Source organism: Vicugna pacos, chromosome 24 (assembly GCF_048564905.1).
Source record: "Vicugna pacos chromosome 24, VicPac4, whole genome shotgun sequence".
In the NCBI taxonomy this organism is placed as follows: Eukaryota; Metazoa; Chordata; class Mammalia; order Artiodactyla; family Camelidae; genus Vicugna; species Vicugna pacos.
In genome coordinates this window covers 19,064,996-19,081,683 of record NC_133010.1, presented here as the reverse complement: position 1 = coordinate 19,081,683, position 16,688 = coordinate 19,064,996, and the positions used below count along the sequence as shown (strand labels likewise).

Genomic DNA, 16,688 nt, shown 5'->3' with positions numbered 1-16,688 from the left:
TACCTATGTAACTGAGTAAGACAGGGAGGAATATTAACCCGTGAGTGGCTCCCAGTAAGACCATAGCTAAATACATCCTGAAGTAAAATATCTGGAAAATTTGAGATTTGGCGAAGGCCAACACCACAATGCCTCCAAATTTTGTTAGTGTGATCCCGCTGAATACCTGAAAGAGGGGAGATGGGGTTAGAAGCCGCTTTCAACAACCTGCTGTAATCGAACACTTCCTCATGTATGGATTTACTAGTCAAGGTCCAAAGTAATGGGGGACTGAACCCCAGCTTTCAGTTTCTACTAAGTAGCACTGTGCTCTGCCTAAAATTGTTTTCTTTGCCGCTTACGAATCTGGAAACCAAAAATGGGCTTTACAGGGTGCAAGCTGTGAAGTCTGCACAGACCCCACGGCAGCCATGCACGTCTGTCAGCACTGCTTCCCCAACAGGACCATTTTCAAACTAAGGCAGCTACTTTTTTTTTTTTTTTTTGACAATGCTGTCACACACTTAATAGACTACAGTATAAACAGAACTTGCACATGTACTAGGAGACCAAAACACTCGTGTGGCTCACGGTGATACGTGCTTCACTGCAGTGTCTGCAGCCCATCTGGCAGTGTCAGGGGCGTGCCTGAGTTGTGTCTCTAACCTAAGATAATATATTTCTTTCTATGCTCAGATAGAAATTATCTGAAGTATCTAGAATTGTATGACAGAGTTTCAGTTTCGCTGTTACTCTGTAACGATATTTTCTGTGGTAGCAGAGTCCCTGGTTGATAGTTCAACCCTGTGTCCTGGCTGAACCTGAGAAGATTCCCCAGACGTGAACCACAGACCGCAGCTCCCCTGTTTTCAACAGATGGCCGGCCTGGGTTTTAAATGCAAGAGGGTTCAGGCTCTCAAATCAAACTTCTCCAAATTTCCTGCTTCAGCCATAGCGCTGCCTAAGAGGGAGCCCCCAGCAGAACGGTTCTAAAGACCATCAGGACACGGCCACACGTGAGATACAGCCAGTTCACGAGCTGCCTGAGAACCTGTAATCCTTAGTTAGGTGCTGCTGCTCAGTGAAACTGAATCCTCAAGTTCCTTCTCCCGGGGACACCCGTGTGCCGAGCCGGGAGGACTCACCGAGCTGCCCATGTGGGAGAGCGCCGCCTCCGCCCGCTCCACGCGGCTGCCCTTGGTGCTGACTGTGAATGCTCTGGTGATGTGGCTGCAGAACTCCACGGAGATGCCGCAGCTCTGCAACACAGGGCTCCCGTCACAACTGCGCTTCTCCGCTAAAACCCGTGAAAGCGGCCACCCCGCTCCCAGGACCTGTGCTTACCAGCCCCCCGGAGGGTAAGGAGTCTGAGCAGCCCCTCTAAGCTGTCAGACAAAGCTCCCGTCACCCCAGCTTAACCTGGCCTGGGAAGCACTCGCTTCCTCCGGCAGGTGTGTGTCTGAGGGGAGCTGCTGAGCGCTCTCGAGGCCACCCCGTCCTCCACCGAGCCAGCAGGCTGGCCTCCTTTCTTTAGTTGGGCCTCACTGCCACCCCACCCGAAGCCACATTCATACCAGAGGTTTCTATTTTCTCAAATGCGCACATTTTCAAGACTTAACTATTAAAAAGCACCTGGCAGCTACATGGGAGGCAAAAGGTACTGGTCAGAAAATTCCATCGGGAAGGGGCAATTCTTCTAACAGAAAAGCTAACACTTGCTGGCATTAGGCTGCGTATTTTTACAAACCCTTGAGAATAACACATTAAAGGCAGGACACCTACGCTGGATTGTGAGGTCACATTTTCACTGTTCCACGCACGGCCCACGGCCAGCTCCGGCCACCGCTCAGCCCACCCGCCCACGTGCGCCGGGGCAAGAGCCGGTCTTGGCCTTTCACCCCAAGAAACAATTCACTGAAGTGACCCAGGAGTTAGGGACAGACTGGGAGGACCAGGACTCACCATAACCAAGTTGACCAAAGAAACCGCGTTCAGACTGATGCCCCACAGCCACATGACGCCAAACATGTTGACCAGGATCATGGCGATGGTGACGCACACGATCACCGCCGACCACAGCTCAAAGCCCAGGAGAACCACGGTCACCAGAAAGATGGCTCCCAGGGACACGCCGAGGTTAAAGACCGTGTCATCGACCACCGTCAGGTACTGTTCATAGAAGACGTAGAACACACTGGACAGAGGGAGGAGGTTCTGTTACAGCTGGTTCTCACCTCTGGCAGCTGTGTTCCTCAGCCTGCTGCTGCGAAACTGAAACTGCCTTGAGGGACATCCGGCGCATAAATCCTCCCTATTTTTTCCAAGACTCACCTACGGCAATTCAGCACCGACACCTGAAGAAGGGCCTCCAAGATGTGCATTTTATATAAAGGTTTTGTTCATATGCCGGATCTGTACTGCTTTATGGCATTTATTTACAAAGAATATTCCATGGCATTTTGGAAAAACAAGACTTGGTCTCTTCTAAGGATTACCCCAGGTCAAGTGGGGCCTATGCAGGGCCTGAGAAAACACTTTTTTTGGCAAAGTTAACCAGCTCTTCCCAGGACTCAGGACACCCACTCTAAGAGGTCCTTACACAGAACAGGCCATCCTCCTGCTGGGAACACGTCAAGCCTCCCTTAAGTGAGATCACAGGGGCTGGGGGGGTAATCACTTGTTTTTTCTACTTCTTTTTATTTTCCAAATTCAGTGTATCAAAATACTTTCTTTTTAAGGGGAAAAAAGTCCCCAATAAAGGATAAAGAAAAATCTCCACAAAGGCACTCAGCAGTCAGGACATCCGTCCGTTACTAAGCAGGACTGTCAGGCGGGCCCTCGGTGAAGCTGGCTCTCCAGGTGCCACCGTCTCCAGCCCCCGCACTATTCTGTGCATCCCTCAGGGTCTGAGCTCCAGCCCCAAGCGCAAGCTGTGTGCCCTCTGCACTGAGACCTTGGCAGCTGCCCCAGATTCTGGCCGTCCTCACCCAGACACCGTTTCCCTGGACAGATTCACCGGAGCTCAGGACAAGCCGGTGTCAGAAGGAAAGCCAAGTGTCAGCCTCCCATGGCGGGAGCCCCGGGGTCTAGGCCCTTCCCAGGATGCTCCATTTACAAAACGCACAGGGCACCTGTGAGGGAACACACGGTACCTGTAAGGGAACACATGATGACCACTTCCTTCGAGGCCCATGGTCCTGGTGATGTTGCTGGCGATGAGGCGGGCTTTCTTCATGGCGTCGATGAAGTCGGCGGAGGTCTGCAGCACTGTGTGGTAGGTCATGAAGTAGGTGGCTCCGACGCCCGTGCCGTTGCCGAGGAGGTTAACAGCTGTGCTGTAGGCGGCGTGTCCCCTGTGAGAAAACAGTGCTGTCAGGGGCCACGCCCCATGCCACACCCACAGAATCTGAGCACTCGAGGCTGAGTGGTGTCATCTGACCCTGGGCTCGGGGCCGCTGTACATTTCAGGGCTAGGGAGGCCCCCGCAGGGGCCGAGCAAGGCTTAGCTTACTCTTCCCCACACTGGCTTTTCCATGCTGCCGTGGCTTCCCTGGCACACAGCTGCTGTTGTTTCTACAACTGGTTCTGCTCACAGTCAAGTGTGTTTCAAAGTTTGCTCAGCAATGCTGTGAAACAGGAGGCAGGAAGGGACGAGAGCCCTGGAGTCAGACAGTCGTGAGATCGGCCTCAGCCCTGGGGGGCCTGGGCAGAGGTACAGGACTTGGGCTGCAGTGTCCCCTTCTGCCAACAGGCACACCAGCACCTCCTCACAGGGCCGGGCAGTGAGGCGGTGAGACGGTGTCGGCGAGGTGCTGGGCACGACCCTGGCAAGGAGGAGGCTCCCCGTGAGTGGTGGCCGCTGCCTTCCTACAAGGTGAATCCACTCTGACTTGTTTTATGTGGGCCGAGCATTTCGTCCGCAAGGAGACCAAGCTGCCAGGTTCATTTCTACCTTATTTTTAGGGGCAGTCTTCCCATGGTACCTTGGATAGATTTCAAAGCACAGACACAATATGTATGACTGACGGGACTCTGGTCAAATTATGCATTCTTATGAAAGACAGGGATGTCTAGGGTTTGCCTAATGTACACGGGGACACACCTTCCTACCAATGCGTCCGAATCCCCTCCCACTCCAGACATCGGCTGTCTTTGCTAATTTCAGCCAGAGATCCTGTTTCCCTGGGTCACTGGCTGCCTGGCTGGATAAGGGAGTGAGAGCCCATAACCTCGTGTGCGGACAGGCTGGCCAGGAACACAGCGGGGCTCAGAGAATCTAAACTTCATCTCGGACGAGATGACAAAGCAGAGGGGCTATCTTGTATGCCTTCGACGCAACTGAACGGACCACTTCACATTCTGGGATGCCCCGCCCCTCTTCCCACGCCGCCCCCGGCTGGTACCCTGCCCGGACTCCGCCTCCTCCGCACGGCCCGGGAGGGCGGGGGGCCAGGACACAGGAGGAGCAGGAGACATGAGTGTGGAGCCAGGGTGGCAGCAATGAAGGGTGAGGAGGAGTTTTCCTGAAAGGTGTTTGAGTTCTTCTGCCTTCCCAGGAGTGGAGGGACAGGGCGGGGAGTGGGCAGAGAAGAGGCCCCGCCCACACGCTGTTCCCACCCGTCCTCCCTCCCCACAACCTGAGCTATCCAGTGCAAGGTAAACGAGATGTGGGCAGGGTCTGAATGGCCCAGCGTCACTCACCCTTTGCCGCACTTGGGGTTCGGGTTATCAGAAAGGAACATGGGCAGGAATCGCATGAAGTCTCCGCCCTGAGGCCTCTGTTTGCCCTCCGGAGTCAGAGGCCGGCAGCGGACGCAGGCAGGGTCAACCACTAGTGCAAACACAGGGAGGGGCGCGGGGAGAGACACGAACAGGTCTCCAGGTTAGAGCATTGTAAAATAATGATAAAGAAACAAGGGGGATTCTTTTCCGGAATCTTCCTGCTTGTCGAAGAGCTCCAAACACGTGAGTTTCCTAGTCTAACAAACTCCAGGGCCGTCTTCATCTAACACAGGCTGTACATATCTCCTTCCCCAAAGCAGCTTTCCTGCTTTAAAGACAACCTCAAGTTGCGATAACCAGAGCCCAGGGTCTCCATGTTTTTATCAAGAAAATTCTAGCACAGCCTCAACACTTATACAACCACAGGGCCACAGCGAGAAACAGAGGAAAGCAGACCCCTGACAAGCTACGTCCAGACGCCAATCAAGAGAGGCCACTGGCATCACTGGAAAGAGATGAGAAACCTGAAAACCAGGGTCCCATGACCTGGGCCTCGTTCGGCCCGCAGCCCGCTGAGGGACAATGCAGCATCTCAGAGAGGACAACGAGGAAGGGGATGAAGACAAATGGAATGAGACCCGGCCGGGGCAGATAAATGCGTGGAAGTGAAATGCAAATTATTTTTAAATTATGTTAAGGTTTTCCAGAAAAAAAGGGAAAGATCTGGAACAGGGTAAAGTACCTGACGCGTTGCAGAACTGATCCGTGCTGTTGTAGACTCTACAGCAAGACGACTGGGGCTTAATCCAGTCAAAGTAGTCGTCGATCCAGGACGAGGGCGCAAAGCCTATTCGGGTACTAGAGACAAGGAGAGAGGGTTACCCACGACCGGCGCAAGGAGGAAGTCTTCACTTTCAGTCCTTCTGCTTGAAACCCAAGACTTCTTTTTCTAGACCTTCTAATGCTACCCGGTCAAAAGACAAACCACATTAGCACTTCATGGAAAACCTTTCTAAGAATGAGGTGGTAAATCAGTCCTTTAAAAGGTTCAGCTCAGGTAAAGCTGGATTCAGCCTACATTCTGATAGACAGGTTTTCCAAGAAAAGCTGTGTTCAGTGAGAGCTCTCAGGCCCAGGGGACCAGCTGGCGGTACTAACTAGTTGTCCAGCTGAGCGGCAGTGAAGATCTGCTGCACCAGGGAGTCGTTGTCGCAGCCGGTGCCCCCGCACACCATGTTCTGCCCGCGCAGAGACGTGTAGTCGTGCCCTTCCTCCAGGACAAAGTACACGGGCGGGCCGGCGTGCAGGTACTGACTGAGGGACTGGAAATAATCCATCACGTAGGAGTCCTGACAGAGCAAGCACATGACAGGACGCAGTGTGAAGGGTGTGCCAGAGGCCAAGCAGGTGAGGACCACTAAGAACCAGGAGGGCCCTGGGAGGCTCCTGGCCGAGCCACCTGCAGCCCAGGTGCACGATTCCCTCCACAGCCAGTGCCCAACGCCCCCGCCCAGCCCAGGGTCACCTGGTCCCACCGTTACGAGGCACCTCCCCAGGGACAAGACCAGCTGCTGGCACGTGCTCCAGAGGCCTGAGAGTTCAGGATGCCCAGAGCCCTGGGGCAATGCTTGTAATGTGGGACAGCCTGCCAGCACCTGCGTTTAGAGGCAGGCACCGGCTGAAAACACCCACATGCGTGTATTGAAAGGTGTATTCACCGTGGGCTACATGAGTTAGAATAAAAGAGAGCATCTTACATCTGGCATTGAAAGAGCCTGATCCAATCCGATTTCCACTTTGTTCAGGACCGCGATACTGAATGACAGGACACCCACGAATATTGCTATCTGCAATGAGAAGTGAGTCATGGGGCTGCGACCGCTTAGAGTTATCATGAAGTTAAGAATGGAAATTAAAAAAGAAAAAGCCCTGAAAACAAAAAACAGGACTTTTCTGAACTGAAAAGCAACTTTAAATGATAAGCTAAGAAAACAAGGAGTATGTGGTAGTGGCTGAGATCACAGTCTCCAAACTACCTGGGTTCGCATCCTGGCTGCACCACTCAGAAGCTGAGTGGCCCTGGGGGAGTCACTTAGCCTCTCTTAGCCTCTTTTTCCTCCTCAATAAAACAGGAAAAGTAAGACTTGTAACATCAGATAGTTTTGTGGATTAAATGAGAAAATTCTAGGGATGACCCAGAATTTAGCCTCGAACCCAGTACTGAGCACAATACCAGACAGGAAGTGATCAACAAACGTTAGGTGGTACTATCACTGGAATGAATTTACGTTTAGTAGAGACGCAGTAGAGCATCACTGTTGACCACGTTCCTTGTGTAGACTGTAAAAAGCTCTTGCGTGGCTGCTGGGGACGAGGGACAGTGCAGGGGAGAGAGGCGGGTGACACTGAAGGTGTGGCACAAGGGTGAGTGTTGTGGTGACAGGACAGATCTCTATCTTGATGGCGGTGGTGGCTACACGAGTCCGCACACGTGATAAAACAACACAGAACTTGATGTATACGTGGTGCTAATGTCAGACTCCTGGTCTTGATACTGAAGTACAATTAACGAGACTGGGAGAAACGTGGGTGAAGGGCAGCTGGGTCCTCTCTGTGCTATGCCTGCAACTTTCTATGAATCTGTAATTACTTAGAAAAACAAAAACCAAAAAACTTAAAACAGAAACTCTTGCTTACATGGACTGCTAAAAATATTTTATATATTGGTACGTACTTGCTTTTGCACTCTTGTGTATATACCTAACAGCTGTCAGGATCCTTCCCCAGCTGTCTGATTTTGTAGAAGGCATGTGACAAATCTGCTTGGGGAGGAAAACAAGAAAAGCCACAGATCGGCTCATACCACAATCGGCCGCATCCAGTCCTTGAGCAGAAGTGGAGAATAGGAGTCTCTGAAGAAGCGGAACAGGCAGCTCTCCGAGGCCTGGACGCTGCCCCCGTCCGCGGGCCCTCCCACACAGCACAGGACGTCCAGCCGGTTCTTCTGAGGGACCAAGGGGAACAGACGTCACCCTCCGGCTGCTTCAAGAATCTGGACTCAAATAAGCCAGACTGCGATCCTGATGACAACTTACCTCCTGACGCTTAATGTCCAACCCCAAGAGACTCACAAAACAGGTCATCTGCAGGAGGAAGTCGATGAAAACCGCCATCCCCGCGAACAGGGAGAAGGTGTGCACGGCCGGCATCGTGGACAGGCCCCCTGCAGGGACACACACGTCACTCCACGGCAGGGGGCTCGGTGGGGCTTCCACGCGCTTGTGCCTGGGAACACGAGGCACCAGAACACGCCAAAGCCGCGAGGAGCCTCCGCCGCCCCCCAAAGGCAGACCGCCAAGTCTGTGGGTGTCACAGGACTGGAGGGCAGCCTGTGAGCCCTGTGCTCCCAAGATGCCTTCGGCACCAGAACCACCTGGGGAGCTAAAAATGTAGGTTCCCAGGACCCGGCCCCATCCTCCTTTACCAAGACAACGGGAACTCAACCCCAGTTCTCCTGTTCAGAATTCGATGACCCCAACACTGTAATTTAAGAAGCTCTCCAAGCAAATTTATGTGTATTAACATTTGAGAACGGTTCACATCAGCCATTTCCTATAGCACCTTCCACGCTCCCCCCACAAGTGGGGTGGTACTTCCCAGGTACCACGGCATCATCACTGCAGTCTCTCAGTGTAGCTACAATCAGATGAGGGTGCGCTAAGCATCCTCCAGGCTGAGGCTTACACTGGAAACTGGCAGCCCACGGGCCAGATGTATGTCAGCCCACTTCAGGATTAAAAAACATGAACAGGAAAATAAGGAGCCAATATTTAACAATGATATTTGACAAAAAAAATATAGATTCACAGTGTTGCTTGAGGAAAAAAAACTGGGCAGCACTGGGCTAATGCCTTTTTAGACAGGACCTGAGACTCTGGGCGCCACGGGTCCCCCTAGTCCTCATGTGCCCCCAGTCACTTCAACTTGAGTGTCAGCTGCTGTCGCCAGCTCACTTGCACTGGCTTTCTAACAATAGAAGTGAAAAGAGGAAGTGACTTTTGTGCACCTGTATCCATCAAAAGGAACCACAACGCCCATGAGTTCCAAAGCGCATTGCTTTGTGGAAACGGAGAACGACACGTGCTAACTGCATCTGTGCAGGAAGAGCACCACCCTCCTGCGGCCCCTGGTAAGATGGCCTGGTGGCCCTGCAGCCATCTCCTTCTGTGACCCATGGGTCGTGGGCCTTCCCTGGGTGAGTCTAATCAGCACCCTCCTCAGAGGATGTGGTCAGTTTCCTCCTACTACCCACCAGAGATGGAGCCGGGGGTCCTGCTGGGAAGGCTAGGTGATTTCTCCACGTGCTGGGTTCTGTCCTTACTCTGGCTCCTTGGACTGAGAGAAGGTCCGAGAACCTCTGTCATTTACGAGGCTGCTCCCCAATGAACCGTGCGTTCCGAGGAGAACGGCGGCAAACGCCGTGCGACCTAATGCCTGTGACTCTGGAACCGCGGCTCCACATTGCAGTAGGAAGGATTCGGTGGCTCTACAGGACACCCACATTTGCCGGGGGTGCCCAAAAGGGGAAGGGGCAGAGGGGTCCTAGGTATCTGGACCCCAGCACCCAGGCAGTCCTGAAACAACGTGAGAAAGAAGGCACTTGCTCACGACTCCCAAGACACTGCCACCTGTCTTTCTTGGGGTCCACTCCCATACTTCCCAACTACAGAATAAAGCTTAAAACAGGAAGAACACAAAGGGGTATATGCAGACACCCAGGCGCAGCAAGCTGCAGGACTGGGAGAACTCAGAGCAATTACCTAAGAAAAACGCTACCGTCTCTGAGAAGGACGACAGGAACATACTCGGAGCCACTTCCCCAAGGACCCTGCCCAGCTGTTGGTCCAGGGTTTCCCCTTGAAGACGTTCATCTCTCTTAAAAGAAAAAAAAAGGGTAAACGTGTGGCATTAAAATTTCTCAATTAAAATGCCGCCTCTCTGCTGCCTTGTGTTAACTCAACGGAAAAGGGAAATGACCAGTAGCATCGACTTATTGGGTATAAACTTTATACAACAGAGCCAGGACCCGAAACTTCTCACATTGATTCACTTGGGGCATTTCTGAATCCCGGAAATAGGGAACAGCTTAGACGCTCAGGGGAGGGATGAATCATGTTCTTCGGAAAATACACGCAACACAGGCTGCAGGTGGCTGGACCTTTAAATGACACTCCGACATGCCACTGGGTCTCCCCACAGGTAAAGGCTACAGAACAAGGCTCCCTGATGGAGGTCATTTTCACATCAGCAGGTCCTGTTGTGACCTTCTTCCTTCCAGTGGTACCTCTGACAAATCTCTCATTCTTCTACATTTTGTTGAGAATCATTTTAATAGCAGTCATACCCAAAATATTTTCCATAGCATGTTATTAGCCCCTTTTGCACACGTCTTGCACATATTCGAAACCACGTTCTCACTTTATATCTAGTCCACCAACCAGAGAGAAGGGTGAACTTCCTGCTCTCAAACTGTCCAGAACAATTAACCACGGCAGGGAATGGACACAAAGCCTCCAGCGTCACACCCACAAATACTCTGCCTGGAGCTGAACAGTCACCTGTGGAGCCTGTACCCGGTCAGATGCCAGGACTGGTTAGACTGAGACGTACCTGGTAGGTCTGGACCAGAATGAAGATGTTGTCCACCCCAACGGCCAGCACCAAGAACGGGATGACCTCTATCACAATGAGGGTCAGGGGGACCCCAGCGTAGCTGAAGATGCCCAAGGAGCACACCACCGAGCTCAGCACCATCAGGACGCCCGCGACGCCCAGCGAGATTTTAGAGTCCACCTGGGAGATGTGGCAAAGACACAGATCGTCGCTGTGGGTATTTGTGGTCCTATTCCTAAAAGGTCCTTATTTTCACCTCTTTACGTGTAGAGCCCATCTAGATTTAAAAGTACAATTCCCAGGATAAAAGAAGATACGAAAAATTGTCCTGGTCTTCCCTAGCAACATATTTTATGAGCCTACATTCTTAGGCGATGGGGTGGACAAATTAGAAAAAACTGCATTATGTGAAATAAATTTTAAAGATAAACAAAAAAGCTGGAACTGAAGGAAACACATGCGGGAAGCAGAAAAATGTTACATACAATCGAAACCCAGGACCATTTAAGACAGTTTTGAACATGATGAATTAGGATTAAGTAGAGACAGAAACATGACATCACTCTGTGCATTGCCATTTCACACACACACACACACACACACCCACTTACCAGAAGCCTGCGCCAGCTTTTGATATGCCCCAAGGCTATGGAAATATATAAAAACATGACGGCATAGCTGATTAGAATAGTGACGATGTCACCGTTACTTTCACGATTTAGCTCATCTTCAATACTTCGCTCAGCCTTAAAAGAAATGGTCAGATTTGGATTCTTGTAGTTTTTCACAAAGTTAATAAACCTAAAAGGGTAAGCAAAATTTTGTATTTTTAGTTAAAGCTTGAGTGACAGCAGAGTAAGGAACTCCCTGCTAACTTCTATGATGCAAAAGCCACCCTCAACCCTCAGCCCTCAGCAGAGTCTTCTACCCTGGAGGGGAGACGGTAAGACACCTCTAAATTATAAAGCTCCAGACATGCTGAGTCTTCTGTCATTTAGAACACATCAACACTGCAATGAGATACCACTTCATACACACTAGGAGAGCCAGAATAAAAAAGTCAGGTAGTAACAAGTGTTGGTGAGGATGTGGAGAATTTGAAACCTTCATACACCACTGGTGGGAGTGTAAAATGGTGCGGCCACTTTGGGAAAAAGTCTGGAAGTTCCCCAAAGAGTTACCATATGACCCAGCATTTCTACTCCTAGGTATCTGCCATGCAAGAGAAATGAAAACAGATGTCACACAAAAACCTGTATACGAATGTTTACAGCATTACTCATTATAGTCAAAAGGAAGAAACAACTCAAATGTTCATCAACTGAAGAATGAAGAAATGAACGGTGGTCCATCCATAGGATGGAGTATTCTTCAGCCATGAAGAGGAATGAGGTACTAATATGAGCTGACTTGGATGAACCCTGAAAACGTTATTCTAAGTGAAAGAAGCCAGACACAACAGTCCACGTGTATGATTCCAAACTTAAAAGCCTGGAACAGAAGAATATGTGGAGACAGAAGCAGACTGGTGGTTGTGCAGAGCTGCGATGTGGGAGGGTGAGCAGATACGAGGGTGCTCGCTCAAGGAGGTGGGGTTTCTCTCTGTGGTAGAGAAGATGCTCTAAAATGACTGTGGCGATGTTAGCACATAAGTATCTGTGAATATACTAAAAGCTACTGATTTGTGCACTTTAAATGGGTGAATTGTATGGTATATGAATTATGTCCCGACAATGCTGTTTAAGAAAGAAAATACCAGAGGGTCTAAAGCAATGAGTCGAAGTCCCTGCCCCGCTCAGTCCCCAATTCCTGTTTTCGAGCAGTTATGACACAGCTAGCCGGTTTCTGGGTCACTGCACGGACGACATGCACAGCATCGATTTACCTAAACGTGCTGATGGCAGTTTTTATTTAATACGTCTTGATCCATTTATTTACCTCACCACCTTTAATGACAGCCTAATATTCTACGGTACTTCTCCTTCCTAATACACACTCTGCATGCTCCCAGTTTTTGCTGTTAGAAAATGAACAAGGCATGTTTCTGCACAGATACTTTTACATTCCGGTTGCAGGGATGTGCATTTACATAAAGTTTACAGGTAAATTCACTTACAGACTTTTTTGCCGCATCACTAGTACCAAGTTAAAAAAAGGACGCAGCTTAGATCTGTTGGTTAATTGAGCTGAACGAAGTGTTAAGTGCCTCCTGCTAGTGACCCGCTTCCCACAAAAAGACCGGGTTGTTTAGACCCTGTGAGCAACTCACGCTGTTTCCCAGGCCTGCGCCCTCTGCAGCTTCTCTGTATCATTATAGTAATTATTGACAGGAAAGGTAATCACAAGGGCTGTGGCGTTATTGTAGTTTTGATCTAGAAAGGAAAAAGGTGACATCAAGAAGCAGGTTACAAGCGTGCAGAAAACTACATACAGAATACAAGGGGAAAAACCACAAGGCAGCTGGGTGACTGGTTTCCTGCTGGGGCTGAAGCCTGCACTCAAAGAACAAAACAGGAAGTCGCTGAGCTAGCATCCACATGGTCCAGCTAGAGAAGAGAAAGGACTCTCCGGCAGAAGCATGCACAGCTGTCATTCGTATCATATCACTGCTACACAGCGCGTGCATGGTAACATTTTCAAACAGAGTGGAAAGGTGTTCAGGGCAAAGTCTCTCTCCTTCCTCATTCTCCTCCCCATCTCTGACAGCCTGCAACTCTCTCCAGCCACGCTCCACACGCACAGGCACAGTCTTCCCCTTTCTTTCTTCTTTGCACAAATAGTAACACGTTCTTCTGCAAATTCTGCTTTTGAATTCGGGCCTTGAGATGGCTCCATTTTAGTACATAAAGCACTTCTTTATTCTTTTTCCTACTGTGTAATATTTTCTAGTATAATTTAATCAACATTCAGTCACTGGATATCTTTACAATTTTTTCCAGTATTATAAACAGAATTAACTACAAAGAATAACCTGATTATTTTTAATCTGTAAAATACTTATTTGGAGAATCAATTTTACAGGAACAATGGCTGAATCAAAAATACGTGCTTTTTAAATTTTGATATACTGTCCCACGCTGCCCTCTAAAGAGGCTATCTTGTTTCTCATTTCTTTAGCCAACAGAATATTTCCTGAGCCCTAATGTCGATGGATTCATCAGCGAGCAAAGGAGACAGAGACCTCTGCCTTCCTGGAGCTTATGTCCTAGTAACCATTTATCTTTCACCAACAGTGCAGTTTCCCCACACTCTCCCCTACACAGGGTTTTACCGAACAGGTAGATCTCTGCTAATCTGTTATGCAGAACTGAAATGAGGTGCATTTCACTAATTCGGAGTGAGGTTCGGCACTGCCCCACGGAATAAAAAGCCATTTGTATTTCTCCTTTTGTTAACATTCGTATGGCTCTGTCCCTTTTTCTTCTGGGTTGCTGACCTTTCTCCCCCCCGCAAGAGCTCTTTATGTATTAAGGAAATGCTGTCTGTTATATATACTAATTTTTTTTCCCTCCAGTTTGCTGTTTTCTCCACACAGGTGTTTTAAATTCTCACATAGTCAGATTCATCAGTGTTTCCTTTTGTGGCTTCTGCATTTTGTGTCTTGTTTAGAAATGCCTTCTCCATTTAGAAATTATTTTTAAAAATTCCTCCTGCATTTTCTTCTAGATCTTTAATAGTTTCACTTCTTCTATTTCAATCTTTGATCTATCTGCATTTACTTTAGTGGAAGGAGTAAGGTACAGACCAAATTTCATTTTGATGGCTGTGGCTAGCCACTGATTAGAAATGACACTGGATTCTATGAGGCAGAGTAAAATTTAAAGACAGGCCACAACTTCTCCCTTCCCACCGGATGAGAAGAACACGGGACTGGAGAAAAACCTGCTGAGCCGCCTGTGATCAGGCTTCAGATGCCAATGTTGTCACACGAACCATTACCCCACCGTACCCAGTACAATCTGTTCCAAGGTGTGCAGGAACCAGCAAAGAGCAAACCAACTGCTCCTCCTACTATAAAAGGCTTTGAACTCTTAACCAACTGGTTTAGAAGAAAAAGAAATCCATCAACTTCGTTTTTTGTCTCCAGTGTCTCACACATCTCTTCCTCATTACAGATGTTCTAAACCTGAGCTCCACGGATTCCCGAGGGGTTCTACTGGTGAGTTTCAAGGGCTCCATCAAGTCCTTGAAACTGAGCAACACATTCTGTGGGCGCGCACGACGGCATTATTCTAGGGAATATCCTCGGCTGTCCACAGCTTCCCAAAGTGTGACCTAAAAATGGCTAACGCATTCCACTTCTTTCAAATCAAGAATAAAATTCAAATCCAAAGCCAAAGGAGATGCTGTCTTTGGGATTTAAGAGATAGGGAATTAAGTACATCACCCGATTTACGAAATCTTCATAATTACCACTTGACAGAACCACAGCTACTTCCTCTAACAGAAAAAGTAAAAGCATCTCACTCACCATCATAGCCTCCTAACACGAGCCACGGGTACACCGGCCCACCAAACGTCCCCAGGCAAGGATCGTGCAGCAAACTTGTGTCATTCAGAGAGGCAGGAGCCCTGCCAAGAATTTAGAAAACATTTCCCAATTAGAACCTCAAGACATCACAGAGACCTGAAAGCTTATACGACAAACAGTCACGTGGCTGATTATATTCCAAGCACAACGTGGGCCTGAGGTTCCCTAGGTGAATAACGCAGTTCAGTACTTGCTTTTGGGAGCTCAGAATCACTAGGTAAGATGCAGGCAAAAGCAGTGTGATGGGTCGATACTGCCTGGTGCTGGGTGCTCGGAGAGGAGCCACTAACACGGGGGAAAACTGGCACCATAAAGAGGAGAGCTGTACAGAAGCAGGTCTTTAGGCCGAGGGAAGACTCATGTGGGAAGAAGGAAGTGCAGGTGCTCTATGCAACAGCGATGGAGGGAAGAAAAGAAAGTACAGGAGGGAACAGGCATGTGAAAGGAGCGAGTGAGTGGAGCAAGAGGAGTGCCCTCCAATCCAGCCCCAACTTGGAGGGGAGGCTGCACATTTTAAAAACTCAATATCGTGGTATCAATTTGCATTTGAAAGACAAGAAAAAGGCACTATAGACTTTTATTTTTATACTATGAAACCAGCTCAGAATCGCTGAGGGTGGCGTGGTACTGAGCAGTACCTGCCGCGCCTCAGTTACACACCACGAACGCCCTACCCCAGGGCCTTTGGACTTGCTGCCCGTCTACCTGGGACACTTCCCTCCAACTTTCACAGGCTCCCTCCATTCCCCTCCCTTTGAGCAGGTCCATGGAGAGCAGCTGCCTCCCTGCACTCTCCACCCCGACCTGGCTTTCTTCTCCCCCCTGGGCATCATGTCGACCTGGTGTCAGGGTAAGCATCTACTGTTCATCGTCTGTCTCCCTCCACTGGAACGTAGGCTTTGCCGGAAGGGTCCTGCTATTGGCTGTTTGCTCACTGCTGGGGCTCTAGTACTACAACAGCAAGTGCTCAAATGCTGGTGGAACAAAGGATGGACTGTCCCCTGCCACGTACCGGACACAGTACAGGAAGTGCGTGTGGTAATCCGCGTACACGAAGAAGTCGTCCCCTACTTCGTGGTCCAGCACAGAGTGGCTGTTCTGGAAGTAATTTAACACACTAAGAATGGTGCAGTTCTTGTTATATGGCGAGAGGGGGGCCACGCAGATGTCCTGAAACGTCACAGTCTCGTTGTTGTAAGATGCAGTAATGTTTTCGATGGCTGTTTGTAAGTCAAGAACCTGAAAGGTGATTTTTAAAATAAACAAACCCAGAAATACACCAGATTTCTCTCTGATTTCCACTATTATTGACCTGAGGGGTCAAAAGATAAAGAGTATTTGGGGAAATCCCTCCTAAGACAGGGGAGAGGGCTAAGACCCACTACAGTAAAGTATCTGAGGAACAGCACACTGGGACGGAGATCCAGCTGAGAGGTAGCCAGTGTCTCTGGGAGGGGACACCACAACAGGCCAGGTCTCATCGCCAGGCACATGAACCTCTCCCAGCAGTGACCAAAAAGGCCACAGGGGAAGGCGGGGCAATTGGCCTGGTCTTCCCGACACTCCCCTCACCAACAAACACCACCTTGCTCCATGCCATGATTATTTATATATATTCCTGTATTTTCAGATAGGAAATACACACCAGGAGGTAAATGATTACATTTGCATCTTTTGCAACAAGTTGTGAAAAGGCAACAGTCATTGCGTAGAGAAGAGATTCTATTAAAGTCTTGGGACCATTTTGATGTTTTCAAGATATCAGACTTTCTGTGGGCAACAG

The 16,688-nt window shown here is 49.5% G+C and overlaps 1 protein-coding gene across 2 annotated transcripts in view; it reads right to left on the bottom strand.

Moving 5' to 3' along the window:
* The window catches only part of NPC1 (NPC intracellular cholesterol transporter 1), a 38,936-nt gene that overhangs the window by 1,440 nt on the left and 20,808 nt on the right, over positions 1-16,688 (bottom strand). For both annotated transcript variants that reach the window (XM_006205105.4, XM_072949106.1), the window contains exons 9-24: positions 15,918-16,144; positions 14,846-14,946; positions 12,644-12,746; positions 10,986-11,175; positions 10,372-10,554; positions 9,522-9,636; positions 7,797-7,924; positions 7,565-7,705; positions 6,459-6,548; positions 5,860-6,050; positions 5,444-5,559; positions 4,681-4,810; positions 3,132-3,332; positions 1,942-2,173; positions 1,125-1,238; positions 4-166 (exon numbers count right to left, since the gene is read on the bottom strand). In XM_006205105.4, coding sequence (XP_006205167.2) covers positions 4-166; positions 1,125-1,238; positions 1,942-2,173; positions 3,132-3,332; positions 4,681-4,810; positions 5,444-5,559; positions 5,860-6,050; positions 6,459-6,548; positions 7,565-7,705; positions 7,797-7,924; positions 9,522-9,636; positions 10,372-10,554; positions 10,986-11,175; positions 12,644-12,746; positions 14,846-14,946; positions 15,918-16,144 — 2,425 coding nt within the window. The remainder of the gene's footprint in view (positions 1-3; positions 167-1,124; positions 1,239-1,941; positions 2,174-3,131; positions 3,333-4,680; positions 4,811-5,443; positions 5,560-5,859; positions 6,051-6,458; positions 6,549-7,564; positions 7,706-7,796; positions 7,925-9,521; positions 9,637-10,371; positions 10,555-10,985; positions 11,176-12,643; positions 12,747-14,845; positions 14,947-15,917; positions 16,145-16,688) is intronic.